Source organism: Triticum urartu, chromosome 3, assembly GCF_003073215.2.
Source record: "Triticum urartu cultivar G1812 chromosome 3, Tu2.1, whole genome shotgun sequence".
NCBI classification, from domain to species: Eukaryota; Viridiplantae; Streptophyta; class Magnoliopsida; order Poales; family Poaceae; genus Triticum; species Triticum urartu.
In genome coordinates, this window is record NC_053024.1 from 736,491,540 (window position 1) to 736,510,084 (window position 18,545).

The 18,545-nt window shown below is 48.8% G+C and overlaps 1 protein-coding gene across 1 annotated transcript; it reads left to right on the forward strand.

Annotated features, from left to right (window-relative positions):
* Nucleotides 1-16,144: 16,144 nt before the first annotated feature.
* On the forward strand, nucleotides 16,145-17,582 carry LOC125546328 (zinc transporter 1-like). Its single transcript, XM_048710575.1, has 2 exons — nucleotides 16,145-16,864; nucleotides 17,044-17,582. Exons 1-2 carry the CDS (start codon nucleotides 16,189-16,191, stop codon nucleotides 17,427-17,429), a joined length of 1,062 nt encoding a protein of 353 aa, XP_048566532.1. The 5' UTR covers nucleotides 16,145-16,188; the 3' UTR covers nucleotides 17,430-17,582.
* Nucleotides 17,583-18,545: the final 963 nt, after the last annotated feature.

Sequence of the window (18,545 nt, forward strand, 5' to 3'; positions counted from 1 at the left end):
ATGCCTACGGCTTTGCCGTCGGCATAGCTCTGCGACGTGGCAGCTCCCGGTAAAAAAAACAGATGATATTTATGCCGACGACCGCCATCAGGGCCGTCGGCATAGATTTAACGGCGTCAGTCCGCCGTCTGTCCCCGGGCCACCAGGGCCACCTCTATGCCGACGGCCTAACTATGCCTACGGCTGCCGTAGGCATAGATCGATGTATGCCGACGGCCTTACTATGCCTACGGTTGCCGTAGGCATAGATGGAGCTATACCGACGGCTTTTCTATGCCGACGGTATTCCCCAGGCCGTCGGCATAGCTCTATCTGTGCCTACGGTAGCCGTCGGCATAGATAAGGCCGTAGGCATATAAGGTTATTCCGGTAGTGAAGACAGCGTGCACCTGAATTGGAGCAATGATGGGCTGGGGGACGACCCACGTGCACTTCTCGTTGTGCCATCCCAGAGGCAGCTGCTCGACCAACTTGGTCTTACCATCAATGAGGCTATACCTGAACACACCATATTGTTCATCAGGCCTCGTCGATGCAAAGTAGGCACACCCGCCATGGCCGCCCATAAGCGAGGCATCCACCGCGAAACTAATGGGTGAGCCTAGAAAGAACACACGATCAACCAGGCTACGGGTGTCTTTCCTCACCCACTGGATCCTCTTGGGCACTAACAATGACTCCTCTAGTGCATGCACTGACACTGAGAACTGTCGAAATCGGCGGCTGCCAAACGCAAACTTATAAGTGAAACGTGACCAGATTTGGACCGACACCCACAGAAGCTCGCCACGGGATTCGAGGACGTAGTTAGACAGCTCTGAGTAGCTGTCGTGCTTGTCTGGCATCAACAGCCTCGGGACCACCACGTCGCAGGCGACATTGCTGTTGAGCGTGATGGCATGCCACAGTTTAGCCTTGACAGTGAGGAGGATCTTGCCGCCGTGGTACGCGGAGCAAAACTCACTCGACCACCAGGGCCAGAGGGTCTCAAGGGTCCTCTCGACGAGCGTCCACTCTGTGTCACCGGGACACAAAAGAGCCGCACTAAACCTGGTCATGATGTCATGTAGATGCTTGACGCGGGAGATGCTGTAGAAAAAGGTGGTGCCGTCGCCGTAGACGATGCCACTTGGACGGCCCTCCTCCCATTGGATGAGCGGGGAACGAGAGAGGTAGGTGTAGTAGCTGGGGCGGAGAAAAAGATGGGTGGTGACAGGGTGGTGCCAAAGAGCGGTGGCGTCGGCGCTGCACACCCAGTCCCTAAAAGGCATTGTCGGCGGCGCGCAGTAGCCGGACTTGGAGAAGACGAACCTGAGCTTGAGTGGAGAGTCCGACACCACCGGCGCGAGGATCCAGGGCAGGAACAGGTGGGTCGCCATTGTCTGCGACAACAGGTCGCGTGAGCTGCGCCATGGCTTGCAGACGGTGTGGAAGCGGGCGAAGTCGACGGCGACGTGCAGGCGGCCAGCGATCTCGCTGAGCAGATCCACCGGGAGGTTCGACCACCTGCTCCGGCGCATGGCGGCGTATGGAAACTTGGAAAGAAAGAAGGAAGCTGCAGATGGAGAATCATCGATGTACATGTGTTTGTTTGTTGCGTATCAGCCGGCCAATTAGTTGTTTTTTTTTACTTTAGCCGACTAGTTGGTTGCTTACCTTCAGCCGACCAATCGCGTGCGAGCGTCCATCGCCTCCGTGTCCGTCAGATTGACTCTTCATCATACGGTCCAGAGTAAGCCTCTCTGTGTCCATATTTTCTACAACTGAGCTTTTGTTTCAGGAAAGAAAGTTTGCAACTGACCACCGAAGAAGGGTTAGATCCTGCAACGACAGAGACTCGTTTGACTAGGAGGGCGACGACGGCAAGGATTCCAGCAGGATCTCGCCGGATTCGACGAGGATGGCATGCGGGGACGTCTGAGACCGGCGGTGGCCGAGACAGATGCAGCTAGGAAGGCGACAGCGGCGAGGTTTCCAGTCGGATCTCGCCGGATCCGATGAGGATGGCGTGAGGTCAGGAGGCGGGGACGTCCGCGAGCGGCGAGGGCTCGGCTCGGCGAGGTCTGGCGGGGGTGGAGGCGAGCTTCACAGCGAGGACCGTGACGGCAGCGGCGCACGACGCTCGTGCGGCAAGAGACAGAGGAAGATGGAAAAAAACAAAAGGAAGTGGAGGATGGCAGCGAGGCGGCCTGGTCGGAGGTATGGAGCTCGCCGGTGGTGGCGCGAAGCCGGGACATGCGGCGCCGATCCGCTGTCACCCCTAATCTATCAGAGCTCGCGGCGAACACAATGGCGTTTTTTTTTGCAACTTCTTCTCTCTTGCAAGATTTTATATAATAACATCAATCATGTTGCAAAATATTTCTTCCGTAACATCTTACAAAGGAGAAGACAAAAAAGAATCTGCAACATTACTACTGTTGCAAAGTTTTTTTGCAACAAGACCTTCATTGCAAAAGTGGGGTTTCTCTCAGCGATGGATTGACTGGATTATGACGTGTGTCACATCGATGAGATATTCTGTCAAATTAAATGGGACCCTCTTGGATTCATTTGCACCGCCGCGTGGACTTCGGCAAGGCAACCCTCTCTCACCATTCTTATTCTTGTTTGCTGCGGATGGCTTGTCTGCAATTTTAAAGAACAAAGTGAGGCTGGGTGAGATCACCCCAGTTAAGGTATGCAGATCAGCCCCTGGTATATCTCACCTGTTATTCGCCGAAGATACTTTAATGTTTTTCGAGGCCTCTAGTGCCCAAGCAGAGAATGTGAAGGCTGCTTTGGAACTCTATGGTAAGGCCACTGGACAAAGTCTGAACTATGGTAAATGCTCTGTTTTCTTTGGTGCTACATGCCCTGTGATGATACAGCAGCAAGTTAGAGATGTGTTGGGGGTAACAAGCTTGGTTTTTGAGGAAAAATACTTGGGCCTCCCAACTCCTGAGGGGCGTATGTCCAAGGGACGTTTTCAGAATCTACAAACTAGTCTCACAAAGCGTTTGATACAGTGGGGGGATGGACTTCTTGCCCAGCCAGGAAGAGATGTTTTAATTAAATCAGTTGCACAAGCATTGCCAACCTATATCATGGGTGTGTTCAAGTTACCTTACTCAGTGTGTGATGATTTGACAAGGATGGTGAGAAATTTTTATTGGGGGTCTAGAGAAGGAAAAAAGAAAGGTCCATTGGAGAGGATGGGATTACCTTTTACAGCCTAAGAACAAAGGAGGTGTTGGATTCCGTGATTTTCGAATGTTCAATCAAGCGTTGTTGGCCCAACAAGCTTGGCGATTGTTATCTAGACCGGACAGTCTGTGCGCCCAAGTCTTGAAGGCTATGTATTATCCTCATGGTAATTTAGTGGACACGGTCTTCTCAGGTAATGCTTCATCATCGTGGCAAGCTATAAGTCATGGGCTCGATCTCTTGAAGAAAGGCTTAATTTGGAGGGTTGGAAATCACTAGTAGAAAAAGGATCAAACGTGAAGCACATTAGTGCCGGTTTGAATTAGAGCCGGCACTAATGTGTACATTAGTGCCGGTTCGTGGCGGCGATTAATAGTACTGGTTCGTGGCGAACCTTTAGTACCGGTTCATGCCACGAACCGGTACTAAAGAGGCTGCATCAGCCTGCGGTCAGGCTATGGCCCCACCATCACCATTTAGTGCCGGTTCTTACCACGAACCGGTACTAATGAGGTTGTGGCAAGCTGTTTTTAGTCCCACCTCACCAAGAGAGAGGCAGTATGAGCGGTTTATAAGCCGTGAGTGCACAGACAATGACGAAGAGTTGCAATGCTCACCTACATGTTGATTAGCTTCAAGCCTTGCGAAATAGCATAGATTGCACTGAGCTATGTGCAGTGCAATCTACACTATTCCGAATGGCTTGAATCAAATTAACCAGCATTGCACCTCTTTTTTATTTTTAATAACTTATTTAAACTTCGGACTTCTTTTGTGTTCAGTATGCAGCATTTAAAGCGATGTCATCAATTTCCAACATGTTCTGACATCATTTGTTGTTTTTCGGTCATTTACCTAATTGTTTAGAGAGCTAAATGACCGTGAAATTGAAAATCACTACAAAATGAATCCTGAAAATGTTGAAACTTGGCATGGTATCATCATATCACCCGCATAGCATGCGCGAAAGAGTAGAGAGGGTCACGGCAAAAACTGGACGCACTTCGTGTACAAACTGGACAAACTCTTTCCGAGTATCAGGGATTCGGAGTCCGGAATGGGTACTAATGTGCATCCCACCAATCAGGAAGAATCACACGGATCGTGTGTTTCTTTCTAGCTCTTGCGAGTCGTTGGATCAAGGGTGTGTTTCTTCCTAGCTCATGTGAGTCGTTGGATCGAAACTACCACAATCACTTTGTGAGCCAGACGACCCTATATATAGCTAGCCCACCTCTTGCCTTCCCTGCATAAGTCTTTCAGTTCATCGACTACATACATCTACCAGTTCATCGACTGCATACATCTACCAGTTCATCGACTGAATACAAATCATTCGGATTCGCCATCATACGTCCAACCGTGCATTTGATATGCATATATATGCATCACGAGCCACGGTTGGGCTGTATGATGGCGATACCGATTGGTTTGTTCTAGATCCGACATAAAAGGTTTGATACAACTTCTTTTTTGTGACATAAGAGCTATCTCTCCTCCTACCTATTTTAGTTACACAACTACCTATTTGTGCCAAATTTTCACTTTTGCTGTTGCTCTTGCATCATAAGCATCCATGTTAACTGGACTTACAAGTAATGCAATTTAACCAAACTATCTTGTGATCTTCGCCAAGAGAGAGGCAGTATGAGCGGTTTATAAGCCGTGAGTGCACAGACAATGACGAAGAGTTGCAATGCTCACCTACATGTTGATTAGCTTCAAGCCTTGCGGAATAGCATAGATTGCACTGAGCTATGTGCAGTGCAGTCTACACTATTCCGAATGGCTTGAAGCAAATTAACCAGCATTGCACCTCTTTTTTATTTTTAATAACTTATTTAAACTCCGGACTTCTTTTGTGTTTAGTATGCAGCATTTAAAGCGGCGTTATCAATTTCCAACATGTTCTGACATCATTTGTTATTTTTCGGTCATTTACCTAATTGTTTAGAGAGCTAAATGACCGTGAAATTGAAAATCACTATAAAATGAATCCTGAAAATTTTGAAACTTGGCATGGTATCATTATATCACCCGCATAGCATGCGCGAAAGAGTAGAGAGGGTCACGGCAAAAACTGGACGCACTTCGTGTACAAATTGGACAAACTCTTTCCGAGTATCAGGGTTTTGGACTATACAAAAATAAATAATGCAGAAAATAAAAAAAATATACAAAAAAATTACTCAAAAATAAATAGAAGAAAATAAATAATGTAGAAAAGAAAAAACTATATAAAAACTACTCAAAAATAAATAAAAGAAAATAAGTAATGCGAAAATAGGCCTTTAGTACCGGTTGGAGCCACCAACCGGTACTAAAGGCCCATCCTATATATAGCTCTTACGAAAATTTCAGTTTCATCCCCACTTCGTCTCCAACCTCCGCCGCGCGCGCCGCTCGATCCCGTCGTCGCCGCCCGTTGTCCGTCGTCATCGTCGCTGTCCCCGCCGCCACCTGTCGTCGTCGTCGTCTCGCGCTGCCGCCCCGAACGCCGCCGCCGTCCGTCGCCATCGCCGCGGCCGTACGTCTCTCTCTCGCTCCCGCACACACATACACACACATACATACACACACACACACCGGCGCCCCCACCCCGTACGCCGGCGCCCCCGCTCGTACGTACGGGGCGGCGGTGTACGGGGCCGCACACACACACACACATATACCACACACACACGCATACACACATACGTACACACATATACGTATATATACACACACATGCATACACACACATACACACACACACATTTTTTTTACTTATTTTCTGTTTTTTAGAAAAGTTAATTAGATGATCGAATGTTAGATTAATGTCGAATGTTAGATGAATTAGCTAGCTAGATAGAAAAATTGTCGAACTAGAGATTAGAACTAGTTGAATAATTAATATAACTAGTTTATTTTTAGTAAGAAAATTTAGGTATATGAGATTAGAACTAGTGGAATAATTAATATCACTAGTTTATTTTTAGTAAGAAAATTTAGGTATATGAAATTAGAACTAGTTGAATAATTAATATAACTAGTTTATTTTAGTAAGAAAATTTAGGTATATGAGATTTGATGATCTAATTAAAATATTATTTGTTAATGAGTTTTTCTGTTTATTTAATTTTTTATATATTTTGAGTTTATATAAATGTTAGATTAATGTCGAATGTTAGATGAATTAGATAGAAAAGTTAAATATATAGTAATGTCAATTGAATATATAGTTAGATATATTAATGTCAAATGTTAGATGAATATATATTTGGCTAGATATAGGTGTTTAATGTTTCACCTATATGAACATAGAAAATGTCATCTGACGACGAAAAAGATTTTATTTTGTGCGAACACTGTGAAGACCAGCGCGGCCTGTGCGACCAAAATTTCCTTGTTGATGGTAGGCGCTTCAGCATCAAGCTGGATGAGACATTCGAAGTTGATACAGTAAGTCACTTTGTCAATTATTATTTGAATGCAAAACTTATGCTTTATTTGCTTCAACTTATAATTTTAAATTTTTACTATTCTACTAGCGCATCCCCTGCCATGCAAGAATTTTTGTCTTGGATAAGATAGGTTTTAGTGCTATAGATGATATGGAGGTAAAGAGAGTTACTTGAAGACAGAGCATGGGTATACTTTCAACGTCAAATTATATAATGGAGACACATACATCCATTTTGAATGCAAAACTTGGCAAGCACTATGCAAGGCTTATGCATTTGAGCCTGATATGGTTATCACCTTTGATATTCGTCCGGAAGATGATATTGAAGGTAATATAGACATCTGGGTCGATGTGCAAACGCCTCCAGTTCTACCATTTGGTGAGTTTTTCTCAACCATGCATGCATATGTTTATGTCTTTCATACAGTTTATTCAAAAATAGTTGACAACTAATTTGTATTGTCAACTTATTTCAGTTCAAGCAAACATGTCCGGCGCTTGGTAGACAGGACCTACTACTGCCCCGGGGCTCAACTAAACTGCGAGGAGATAAGTCATTATGTTTCATGGCTTGAGGATCTTAATACTGTCAAGACAAAATTTTTTCCTAAACTTAGAAATGTTAGTACTCAAAACGTGCGACCAATGGTGATCGTATTGAACTACGGTCACATCTATAATCAAAAGATGGTAAGATTTTAAATATTTGTCCTTAATTAGTGCATCTTTTGCATACATTATTTTTGAAGCTAAACTTTCATTGCTTAGTATATTAATTACTATACGATGTTGTTCAACAGGGACTTCCGATGACAGTTGTGCCTCAGTGGATCGAGACAAAAGGTCGCATGTCAATGGTTAGCTTACGACCAAGATTTCCTACATTGCACATGAGTGCATTCAGGATTTCTGAAAGCGAAGAATGCTTAATAGTGAAAGATTGAAGCAAAATTGTTAATGATCGCAGAGAAGTACTAGGGGGCAGTAAGGTGAAACGCAACCCAAGATTAGGAGACAGATTCATCTGCATGCTTCAGTATGATGAATCAGGAGAGCTATACATGTTCTATGCTATTCTACCTGAGAGGGAGCAGCAGGATCAGTAGCTACTAGTTCATGCTCTTAATTAGTACTTGTCTCATGTTCGTGTCCTGAAACTTCGATCTTGGTGACGATTATGTTGAACTTGATGATATCTTTGCTTTTGTTACAAAGTGAATGTTTCCTCTTTAAGCTAGCCAGCGTTGATGATGATTAGATAGCTAGCGCGGTAATGACTATGATGATTAAATAGTGGTAATTAGACGACTACGATGATTTTTAGCTAGCTAGAGTTTATTTATTTATTAATATGCGATGATGATGATGATGACAACGACTACAACTCATTATAACGTAAAACAATTCTAAATTAAATTGATAACACAAATTTAATTGAAAAATACAAGATAAAACAAAAACCCACAACCATTTAGTACCGGTTGGTGTTACCAACCGGTACTAAAGGGCTCCCGGCCCCCGGAGCTGGCTCGTGCCACGTGGTTCCCCTTTAGCACCGGTTCGTGCTGAACCGGTACTAAAGGGGGGGCCTTTAATGCCGAAACTTTAGTGCTGGTTTCATAACCGGCACTAAAGGCCCTTACAAACCGGTACTAATGGCCCGTTTTCTACTAGTGAATGGACGGAGTATCAGAGTATGGAGAGACAATTGGATTCCAAGACCTCACTCATACAAACCGGTGTCACTACAAGGTCGGTGCCGCATACGTTTTGTATCCGGTCTGCTCAATGACAATGGTTCGTGGAATCTGGAACTGCTCCAGCAATACTTCATACCAGCTGATGTCGAAGAAATAATAAAGATAAGAGCATCTCCAAGACTTGGGGAGGATGTCATCGCATGGGGTCCGGGTAAATTTGGAGTCTTAACGGTAAAATCAGCTTACAATATGGCGTTTGAAGAAGCCCACAGGGACTCGGCAGTGGTATGTAGTTCCTCTCCGGACGGGAACAGGAAATGCTGGCAGTTTATTTGGAGATGTAATGTTCCCCCGACAGTGCGTAATTTTGTGTGGAGACTATCGATTGATTCTTTGTCGACGTGGAAAAATAAGCACAAGATTGGTCTGGAATCGTCTAGTGGGTGTCCTGTATGCGACATGGAAGTGGAGGACAATTTTCACCCGTTCGTGAGATGCCAGTTTGGACGCGACCTTTACTTGTCCATGGCAGAAGTGTGGAGTCTACCTGCTCTAAGTTCGTTTCAACACAGTGGGAAGGAGTGGCTGCTTCATGCACTTGGTGAGCTGAGTGATATTCAGAGATGTATGGTATTATTAATTTTCTGGAGAAGCTGGTATATTCGAAACGAAGTAACACATTCCAAACCTGCCCCGCCCATGGCTGTCTCTATACGCTTTTTGCAAAATTATTTGGATACACTTCTTGGTATCAAGCTCAACTCCCACTGTGACCCAGCCAAAGGAAGGTGCAGTATTTCTTATCTCAGTGCCACACCTCTTGTTAAGGCTCCAGTTCGTGAATCTGAGTGGAGGCCGCCTCAACAAGGATGGGTTAAGCTAAATACGGATGGTTCCTATTCATCTGGTGGTGGTGCGGGTGCCGGGATGATCTTGCGTGATGTTGCGGGTTCGGTCATCTTCTCATCTTGCAGAGCCCTGTTCTCGTGCAGAGATGCTCTAGAGACGGAGTTGTGTGCATGTATGGAAGGATTGTCTTTCGCACTTCAGCGTTCTGATCGTCCAATCGAAGTCGAAATGGACTCGAATACGGCGGTGGCTATGATTTCCTGTGGCAAGGTGGATCGGTCGGTTTATGCTTCTCTGGTTGGTGAAATTAAGTTATTGTTGAGTCTTAGGCAATCTTGTATTACTCTTATTCCTTGTTGTCAAAATAAAGCGAGTGATAAACTAGCTAGTTTTGCTAGAGTAGAGGGTCGAACAATTACATGGCTCGGTTCGGGCCTGAGGATGTTTGGAAGTTTTTCCAAGAGGATTGTAAGGACCTGGTAATTGACTAATACAAGTATTATTTCCGCAAAAAAAATTGCAAAAGTTTTCTGCAATAAGACATGTGTTGCAAAGATTTCTGCAACGAGACTTCTCTTGCAAAAAATTCTGCAACAGCAGCTTTGTTGGAGTGGTGAAAGACGCCGCTCTGCCACACAATTGCGTCACATCAGATGGCTCACGAGGCGGCAGATCTGCCGGCCAACGCGCAGCACGACCCATACAGAAATCTTATATTTATGGACAACTTCTTACGAAATCCTCCTTCGATATTATCCTATATAAACCTATAATTGGCTCTGGTTCTGCTATATGGTCATACATGGTGTGCATCTGCAAACTTGGTGGGACAAGATTTTGCAAATCCATCAAAATTATTTCACACACAATTCCAAAATATAAATTGCATAGTTTAGAACATAAGAATGTAAGAAGAGGCCTCAGGGCAACTCCAATGGGGCGACCCATTTCGTCCGCCCGCATCCGTTTGGGTCGGCGGGGCCAAAATTGGTGGCCCAACGCGCCGATCCAAACCCAAATCACGTTCGCTTCGCGTCCGTGCCGACGCATTTGCGGCCCAAATTTGCGTCCCAAATGCGTCGGCGGACGTCAAACGGACGCCACGCGCGCCTTCTCGCTGTCCGCCGTGTCCCCACCTGGCGGCCGCCCAACTACCCGCTGCCCACGCGGTCAGCTTAATTTATGACCACGGACCCACGCGTCAGTGATGGCGGTCGCCCTTTTTTAAGCAGACCGTGCGGCGGGGCCGTCCTCATCCAAACTCGCCGTCCACATCTAGGCAAGCTCGTTCCCCCGTTGCCGGCAAACCCTAGCAAAAACCCTAGCCAACCCTAGCCAAATGGGGCTCTTCTCCGGCGCCGGCAGCAGCAAGTCCAAGGACAAGGCCCCCGCCGTCCCTTTCCCCTCGGAGTTCATACCGCCTCCGCCGGCGCCGGCTCGCCGGTAGAGGGTGCGAGTGAGTGTGCCAGTGCACCAGGCGGAGTGGCACTGGCAGCACTGTGTGCCTCTGCCGTACCGCGACGTCACCCTGCCGCACGACTGCATCTGGATCCAGAGAGGATCCCGGTGCCGGCAGCGCTGCAGTCGACTAGGACGCACGCGGAGGAGGTGCGGCGCCGGCGGGCAATGCTGACGCCGGAGCAGTGCCGCGACGCCATCTACGCCACCGACTCGCCTAACTGGGCGAGGTGGTTCGCCTTCAAGCACGAGGAGGCGAGGCGACGCGGCATGCGAGAGGTCGACCGCAGCGTGCCGCCGCCCCCGCTCATCGTCCGGGAGGAAGATCAGGCGGCCCTTGCGGCGATCTACCACGAGAGCGAGGAGAACGAGCGGCGCAGGGTGGAGGTGGTGGAGGAAGAGGAGGTTCGCTACGAGGCGGCCATGGCGCAGGCCCACGCCTTCTGCGGCCGGCGATTGAGTGGTGCCGCCAGTGGCCCCGCCATCCCCTCCCCGACGGCTCGTCAAGGCCGACCTGGAGCCGCAGCCGGAGCCCATCGTGCGCTTCTCCTGGACGGGAGTCGTGCCCGAGTGGGTGTCTGTGCCACCGATTTGGATGGGGGCGACCCCGGCGCAAGAGGCGGCGTACCTCGAGATGTGGCATCAGCGACGGCTCGCCGAGGAGCGCCGTCGCGGCGAGTATGAGGAGATGCTCGAGCGCGACCTCGAGGAGGAGGCGCGCCAAGCCGCGGCTGCACACCGGCTGCACAGCCCCCCGCGCCGGCACTGCCCGCGCCGGAACAGCCCCCTGCGCCGGCACTGCCCCCGCCGGAACAGCTGCCCGCGACCTACATCACCGCCGCCTGGAACACGACGTTCCCCTGGGCCAGCCCTGCGCCGGCACTCATCGACATCATCCACCCCGAGGACGACGCCTAGGGCGCGCTGGGCAGCGTGCCGCCTCGTAGTTAGGTTGTTTTTAATTTCTTTTAATGCTAATGTGGACGCGTGGACTCTCGCCGGCCTTCCTGGCCGGCTTTAATGTTTAATTAAATTGTTTTCATTTGAAATATGCATGTACAGTTTTTTTTCGGCGCCAGCAAAATGGGTCAGGCGAGCGTTGGGCGCATACGCCGACCCAAACGCGGAAACGGACGTCCGTGTCCGCCAGGCCCAAACGAACAAAAAACGAACGAAATCACCGTTCATTTGGGTTGGCCCGTTGGAGTTGCTCTCATGTAAGAATGTACCGTGTATGCCACAGAATTGCTAGCTCACTAACATGCATGCAGTCGAAGCGAGCTCAGTCGATGAATCAGCTATGTCAACACGTCAGCGGACGGAGATGGCAACAACGCCGGCCTCCTTCTTTGGCCTGACGGCATGCGCTAGTCCACCACCGCCTACCTCCTTCGTATGCTCGACGCCAATGCTGATGCCCAACCCAACCGGGCTCGACACAAAAAACGCAAGCAATTGGAGCACCCTCGTGAGGAATGGGTGCCTGTGGATCATCCAGAATGGTCACCGCCAAGAAGATCTTGCGGCCCTAGTTATGCATTGATTCCTCCATGACTCACTCTTTGTTGCAAAAAAAAAATGATTCTACTGTTTATTTGCATGTTTGACACAGTTACTGTCTTTCTTATTTTCAATAAAACCATATTTCTAGTTCGAAGATGTGTTAAGCGTTGACTTTCTAATGATTTAGAAAGTTGGGGGTGTACTAGTCTTAATCTTGCAGTGTTAATAAAAAGAAACTGCAGGGATCCACCTTGAGAACGGAACTGCAGGGATCTTTCCCCCCTCCCCTCTCGTGGCGCTCCCATGATTGCCCCGAGGGGAACCCTAAATCGCAGCCCCCTCCTCCCCATCCTCTGCCCTCCTCCCTCGCCGCCGCCTAGCAGGACCGCCGTGCGAAGCCCGGCCGGCTGGGGCGGCGGCGGGGCCTTCTTCTCCCCTCCACCCGTGGTCCATGGCCGGTGCGGGACGGCTTCGCATGCGGGGGCGCTGGCCTATGGCGGGGCGAGCGGCGTGGCGGCGCTCCGTCAGGATGGCGTCGGAGGTCCCTGGTGGCGGCTCAGCGTCGACTTGGTGGGTGCTTGCGGCATGGCGGCTGCGGCAGGGCCAGATCGGGCGGTGGCGGGCTGGCGCGCTCCTGGCCAGTTCCTCGCGGATTTGGTCCCCGGTGGCAACGGAGGTCCTCCTGGGATCTGCGTGCGGGTGGCTTGCAGCGGCATGGCTGCAGCCCGTGATCGCCGGTCTGCTCGCGCGACGGCGGGACTTGTTCCAGTGTGGTGGTCTGCGGCTTACTCGGGTGAGCTTCCTTCCTCCTCTACGGACTCAGGGACGGGCGCGACAGGCAGGGATGGTTCCATGGTGCGGTGTTGGTGTGCGGATGGGCTTGCCGGAGGTGGCAGTGGACTTCGGGTAGGGGGCACGGGTTCCCCTCCGTTGCATCTGGCGGCTGCTCCGTGGCCGCCGGAATTCCTCTGGCCCAGATCTGGCCGCCGAGGCCACCAACCCTGCCAAGGTTTCCGCTTTGGGGTGGAAGGGTCTTCTGCTCCTTTCCGGTCGGTCATGTCGGTACGGTGTGTCCGTGGACTGGGATGGGGCTCGGATGCTTGGGCGGCGGCCCTGCTGGTGGGAGCCGGGGTGCTTGTGGGCGTAGCACGCGGCTCGGGCGCTTTCCGGTCACCATGGCCGTGTGGGCGGCATGGTGGCCGAGGTGTGTCGCTCAATGGTGGTGGCGTGGTTGTCCGTACCCCAATTTGGTGACGGCAAGTGTTGGCCGGGGTGAAAACCCGCTCTGTCTTGTCAGGCCGGCGATGACGGTGTTCCAGCGTCGTTCCCTTCTTGAAGGCGTCGTCGCGGTACCTTGCTTGTAACCGTGGTGCTCCGGGGGAAACCCTAATCCTTGGATTGGGCGGTGGCGCCGATTCGGCGTCGTTCCCTTCTTGAAGGCACCGCCTTGGAGCCCATTGTTCATCATGCACGGCTTCTCCTCATCATAGTGATTCTTCAACGGTTGAGGGCCCCAACGACTTCATAGTAGTGCTTAGGGTCTTATCCAATGTTTGCTTGGAGTAGTTTGGGGTGATGTTGCTGTTTTCAGCGTCCTTGTATCTGTCTTGGGTGTGTGTGTGTTGTGTTGGTGTGGGGTGTGTGTTTGTATCGACTTGCTCGGTGATGGTTGTTTTATTTATAAAGCGGGGCGAAACCCTTTTTCTTAAAATAAAAAGAAAAGGGATAAGTATATTTTTGGTCCTTCAACTTTACCGACAATGTAAAAATGGTCCCTTAATTTCAAAACCAGACAAACATTGTTCCTTAACTTCTAAAACCGGATACTTTTCGACCCTCGGGCTAGTCAAGGTGGTTTTGGGGTGAGTATTGACCTTTGACCTCGCCACATCAGCGCCACGTCACACAGAACTGTTGAATCTCTCTTTCTTTCTCCTGACATGGGTCAGCTTGTCGGAGTTGTACATGTCAGTGGTGTTTGATGTGTCGTGGTATCGAAGAGCTGGTTTTTCTAGCTGTAGCAGGACGGCGGTGATGCATGGCCATCCAACAGACTGTACATTGTCGATCTCGGCATCTCGCCGAGAGCAACAGACACGCGGGAAGGACTGAGCTCGCCTCGACACGAATGTATAGAAGCTGATCGATTCCTGGACACGCACGTACTTACACAACAAGGAAGCTGATTGTTTCCTCGACACGCACGTAAACAACAAGCAAAGCTGATCGATTCCTCATGTGCAAGCTAGGCACGCAAGCCAATTTGCCGCTGGCTGGGAACGCAAACGACTCACGTCATCTACCGTCGGCACCGACGAGGGGTGCGCGCATGCCGTCGAGCACGGGAACGCCATGGACGTCGAGCCGTGCGTGTTCGACCGCTCGGCACGCGCTGTCCATGCGCTCGGCGTCCTCTAACATGGGCACATGGCCTCGGCGATCGAGCATGGGAACGTCATGGACACCGGGTCGTACGTGTTCGACCGCTCAGGCGCTCAGCATGCACATCGTCCAAGTGCTCGTCGTCCATACGCTCGGCATCTAGCTAGCTTTTCACATGAACATCCAAAGCTAACTTTGTTGTGTAGGTCAAGCCCGAGCGCCACGGCGCCTGCCCCCCTTCCGGTGCCGGCGGCATGACCAGGACGGTGAGCATGGCGAGGGCCAATATCCCATGAGCCAGCCAGCACGAACGAGCATGTGTACACAGCATACAGTGCGGTCGCTGCTCGTGATGTGGCAGTCTAATCAGGATGACATGTCAATTTTTTGTTTAAAACTGAGTTCACGTCGGATGAAAACCACTTAAAGTGATATGAGGGACTAAATTTATCCGGTTTTATAAATTGAGGGACCACAGTTTGCCGATTTTGAAATTGAGGAACTATTTCTATACTTTCAAGGAAGTCGAGAGATAAAAATATACTTATCCAATAGATCAGATGGACTCTTCCTCTCAAAAGCACTTCACCCAAAACACACCTAATCAAGGTTATCCTCTGTCCCATCATTCTCGTTTGAATATAAATGTTATAAACTTTCTTCGTCTTGAAATAAATGTCGCTAACTTAGTACAACTTTGAAGGAGGTAGTACGGAGTTTCTTAACAAAAAAATACCTAACAGTGAGCACGTATGGTCTCGACATCAACTATTGCTTTTTCTACAGTCGGCCTGTTGCAAGGTATATAGCTGGATAAGTATATCGGTTTTACTAATCCTTAGTCGACTGACATTTTCTCAAGTCTGAGTCGATTTCCGGAAACGCAACTTACAGTCTTCTCACTAAACTGAATAAACTGAAGTTGCATTTTCTTAAGAATTGATTGAGACATAAAAAAGTGTCAATCAAACTGAGGCTTAGATGAATCCTATAAATAAACATATGAATAAACATTATCCTCTGTCTAGTCTTTGTCATTTGGATATAAATGTTACTTCCTCTCATCCAAAATAAGTGTCATAGTTCTGAACTTGGGTTAGTTCAAAAGTGCGACACTTATTATGGATCAGAGGTAGCATATATGATGTCTCTGGACAGGAAAGTACCTAGCACGTATGGTCTCGACATCAAGTTTCGCTCTTTCTACAGTCGACTGAGATTTTCTCAAATCTGATTCGTTTTCTACAAATGCAACTTACGGTCGTCGCTAAACAGAATAAACTGAAGTTGCATTTTCTTAAGGATTGATTGAGACATAAAAAAGTGTCAATCAAACTGAGGCTTAGAAGAATCCTATAAATAAACATGGGAATAAACTTAAGAGTAGCGTTGACAATGACTAGCTGTTGTTGTACTACACACGGGCGATCGAGTTGTACTGTCAAGCAGTAGTACTACAAAAAAAGTCAGCCCTGTACTCCACACCACACAAGAACACAAGATGGAGTTATCTTACTAATTAATTATGGGATTTTCTTCTAAATAATCATGCTTCAACGCAAGATGCGCTGAGGAGATAACTACATACGTACGTACGTACGTACTGGCCAAATATACCTAGAAACTCCTCTGCATATATATCGTGCTGGCCTTGAAGAAACCACCATGGCGAAGATGGCAAGGTCGACCAGGAGGACGTCTAATCTCATTTGCACCCTGCTGCTGCTCTCGCTGCTGCTGCTTACCTGCTTCTTCCAGCAGGCCAGCGGCCATGGCGGCGTCGACCACGGTGACGGCGATGAGGAGGACGAAGATGGCCACCACGGCGACGCGGGCGTCGGCGGGGGGCTCCGGTCCAGGGGGCTCATCGCCGTGAAGGTGTGGTGCCTGGTGATCCTGCTGGTGTTCACCTTCCTGGGCGGCGTGTCCCCCTACTTCTACCGCTGGAACGAGGCCTTCCTCCTCCTCGGCACCCAGTTTGCCGCCGGCATCTTCCTCGGCACGGCCCTCATGCACTACCTCGCCGACGTCACCGAGACCTTCCACGCCCTCACCGACAGCCCCTACCCCTTCTCCTTCATGCTCGCCTGCGCCGGCTTCCTCCTCACCATGCTCAGCGACGTCGTCATCGTCGCCGTCGCCAACAGGCAGAGGGTCAACCGGGCAGCTCCCATCCAGAAAGAGGCGGAGGAGGAGGGCGAGTCAACGTCGGAGGGGCCGGCGGTGGCGCACGCGCACCCTATGCTCATGACGGCGACATCGTCCTTCGAGGACGCGATCCTCCTCATCATCGCTCTCTGCTTCCACTCCATCTTCGAGGGGATCGCCATAGGCGTTTCAGGTGAACACCATAGATCCATTTCATAATTTTCAGGTGAACGGATAGTTTATGTTGTACAACTACACTTATTTTGGGATGGAGTGAGTATTTTATATCGGAAAATCAGAACTAATAGAGAAAGCGCACACCATAAAAATGCATATGTTTCAAAAGTTTGATCAAAATCAATTAATTTGCAGCGACGAAGGGAGAGGCGTGGAGGAACCTTTGGACGATCGGGCTCCACAAGATCTTCGCGGCGGTGGCCATGGGCATCGCGCTCCTCCGGATGATCCCCAAACGCCCATTCCTCCTGACGGTGCTCTACTCGCTAGCGTTCGCCGTGTCAAGCCCGGTAGGGGTGGGCATTGGCATCGCCATTGATGCCACGGCGGAGGGCTCGGATTGGACATATGCTATCTCCATGGGCATCGCCACGGGGGTCTTCGTCTACATTGCCATCAACCACCTCATGGCCAAGGGGTACCGCCCGCAGCAGCCAAACTACTTCGACAAGCCCATCTTCAAGTTCCTGAGTGTGCTCACCGGCATATCCGTAATGTGTGTCGTCATGATATGGGACTGATTTATCCGTCGGTTAAATCAAGAGGGTGTTTAAGTGCTTTGATTTGATTGCTCGCATGCACGGTATGCTTAATTTCATTTTGGTTTCGTGTGGATCATTGTAGACATATGTACTTATCTGATTTAATTGCATTTGGTACATGTTTGGATTGTTTGTGTGAGTGCGTGATCATTTGTGAAATGAGGTGATGGATAATTAGTTAGTCTCTCCGATCCATATTAATTATCGCTGGTTTTGTACAAAATTATACAATATGGATAGGAGGGAGTAAAACACGTTTTAACTTGGCCAATTATTATGTGGGGTTCGCTCACAAAGGGGCCTGCCGCATCTCAAGTTTTGCACTAACATGAGAAAATTAGATATTTTTCCCTGGGTCTATTTGCAATTACTGGAGATCAAGAAAACGTTGGCCTTGATTATATTAAATTATCTGAGTCCAAAACAATTAAATCGAGCGCCTTATTAAGTTTAAACTAACTGAAAGAACTGAAGCAAGCACAACAATCAATTTTATTCTATTTTTTATTAGGGAAGCAGAGCATTCAAATGAACTGAAGTTTTTTTTCTTTTACATGCAGATGAACTGAAGGGCTGTGTATGGAGGAAGAAATAATATTAAGAAAAGCTTCTATTCAGGCCCAGCCCAACTTCCAGCCCATAGCTTCTTTCCTATTTGGTTTTCTTTTACCCTAACCTCAGTCACTCAGACTGCTGACCCGCAAAAAATAGAAGCACCTCACAGTAAAAAAAAATTCAGGCGTCACAGTAAGAATATTAACTTGACCTGGAAAAGGTAGCATATAACCTCAACACAACTTAGTCAATATTTTGCAGATCTATGTCCTTTACTAACTCAGCCTCAGATTGTTTCAGAGAACATGAACATTTCTTGGAACAAATAAGACCATCACGACAGGCTACAGCTATGATCTGCAATTGAAATGACAATGATATCTTTCCTCCACATACAAAAAGAAATTCTTGCGGTACTACAGTGATAGCACATGCACCAGCAACAAAAGACAGAACAGACTGGTATCTTCCTTCGCCAACAACCAACAGAACTCTGCAACTGCAGCTCAGCAACCAGAGCAAAAAAAAAAATGGCAGGAC

Coding starts and splice junctions, on each gene's coding strand:
- LOC125546328 (XM_048710575.1), top strand. CDS start 16,189: ATGGCGAAGATGGCAAGGTCGACCAGGAGGACGTCTAATCTCATTTGC. Junction 16,865..17,043: donor GATCGCCATAGGCGTTTCAG/GTGAACACCATA, acceptor ATTAATTTGCAG/CGACGAAGGGAGAGGCGTGG.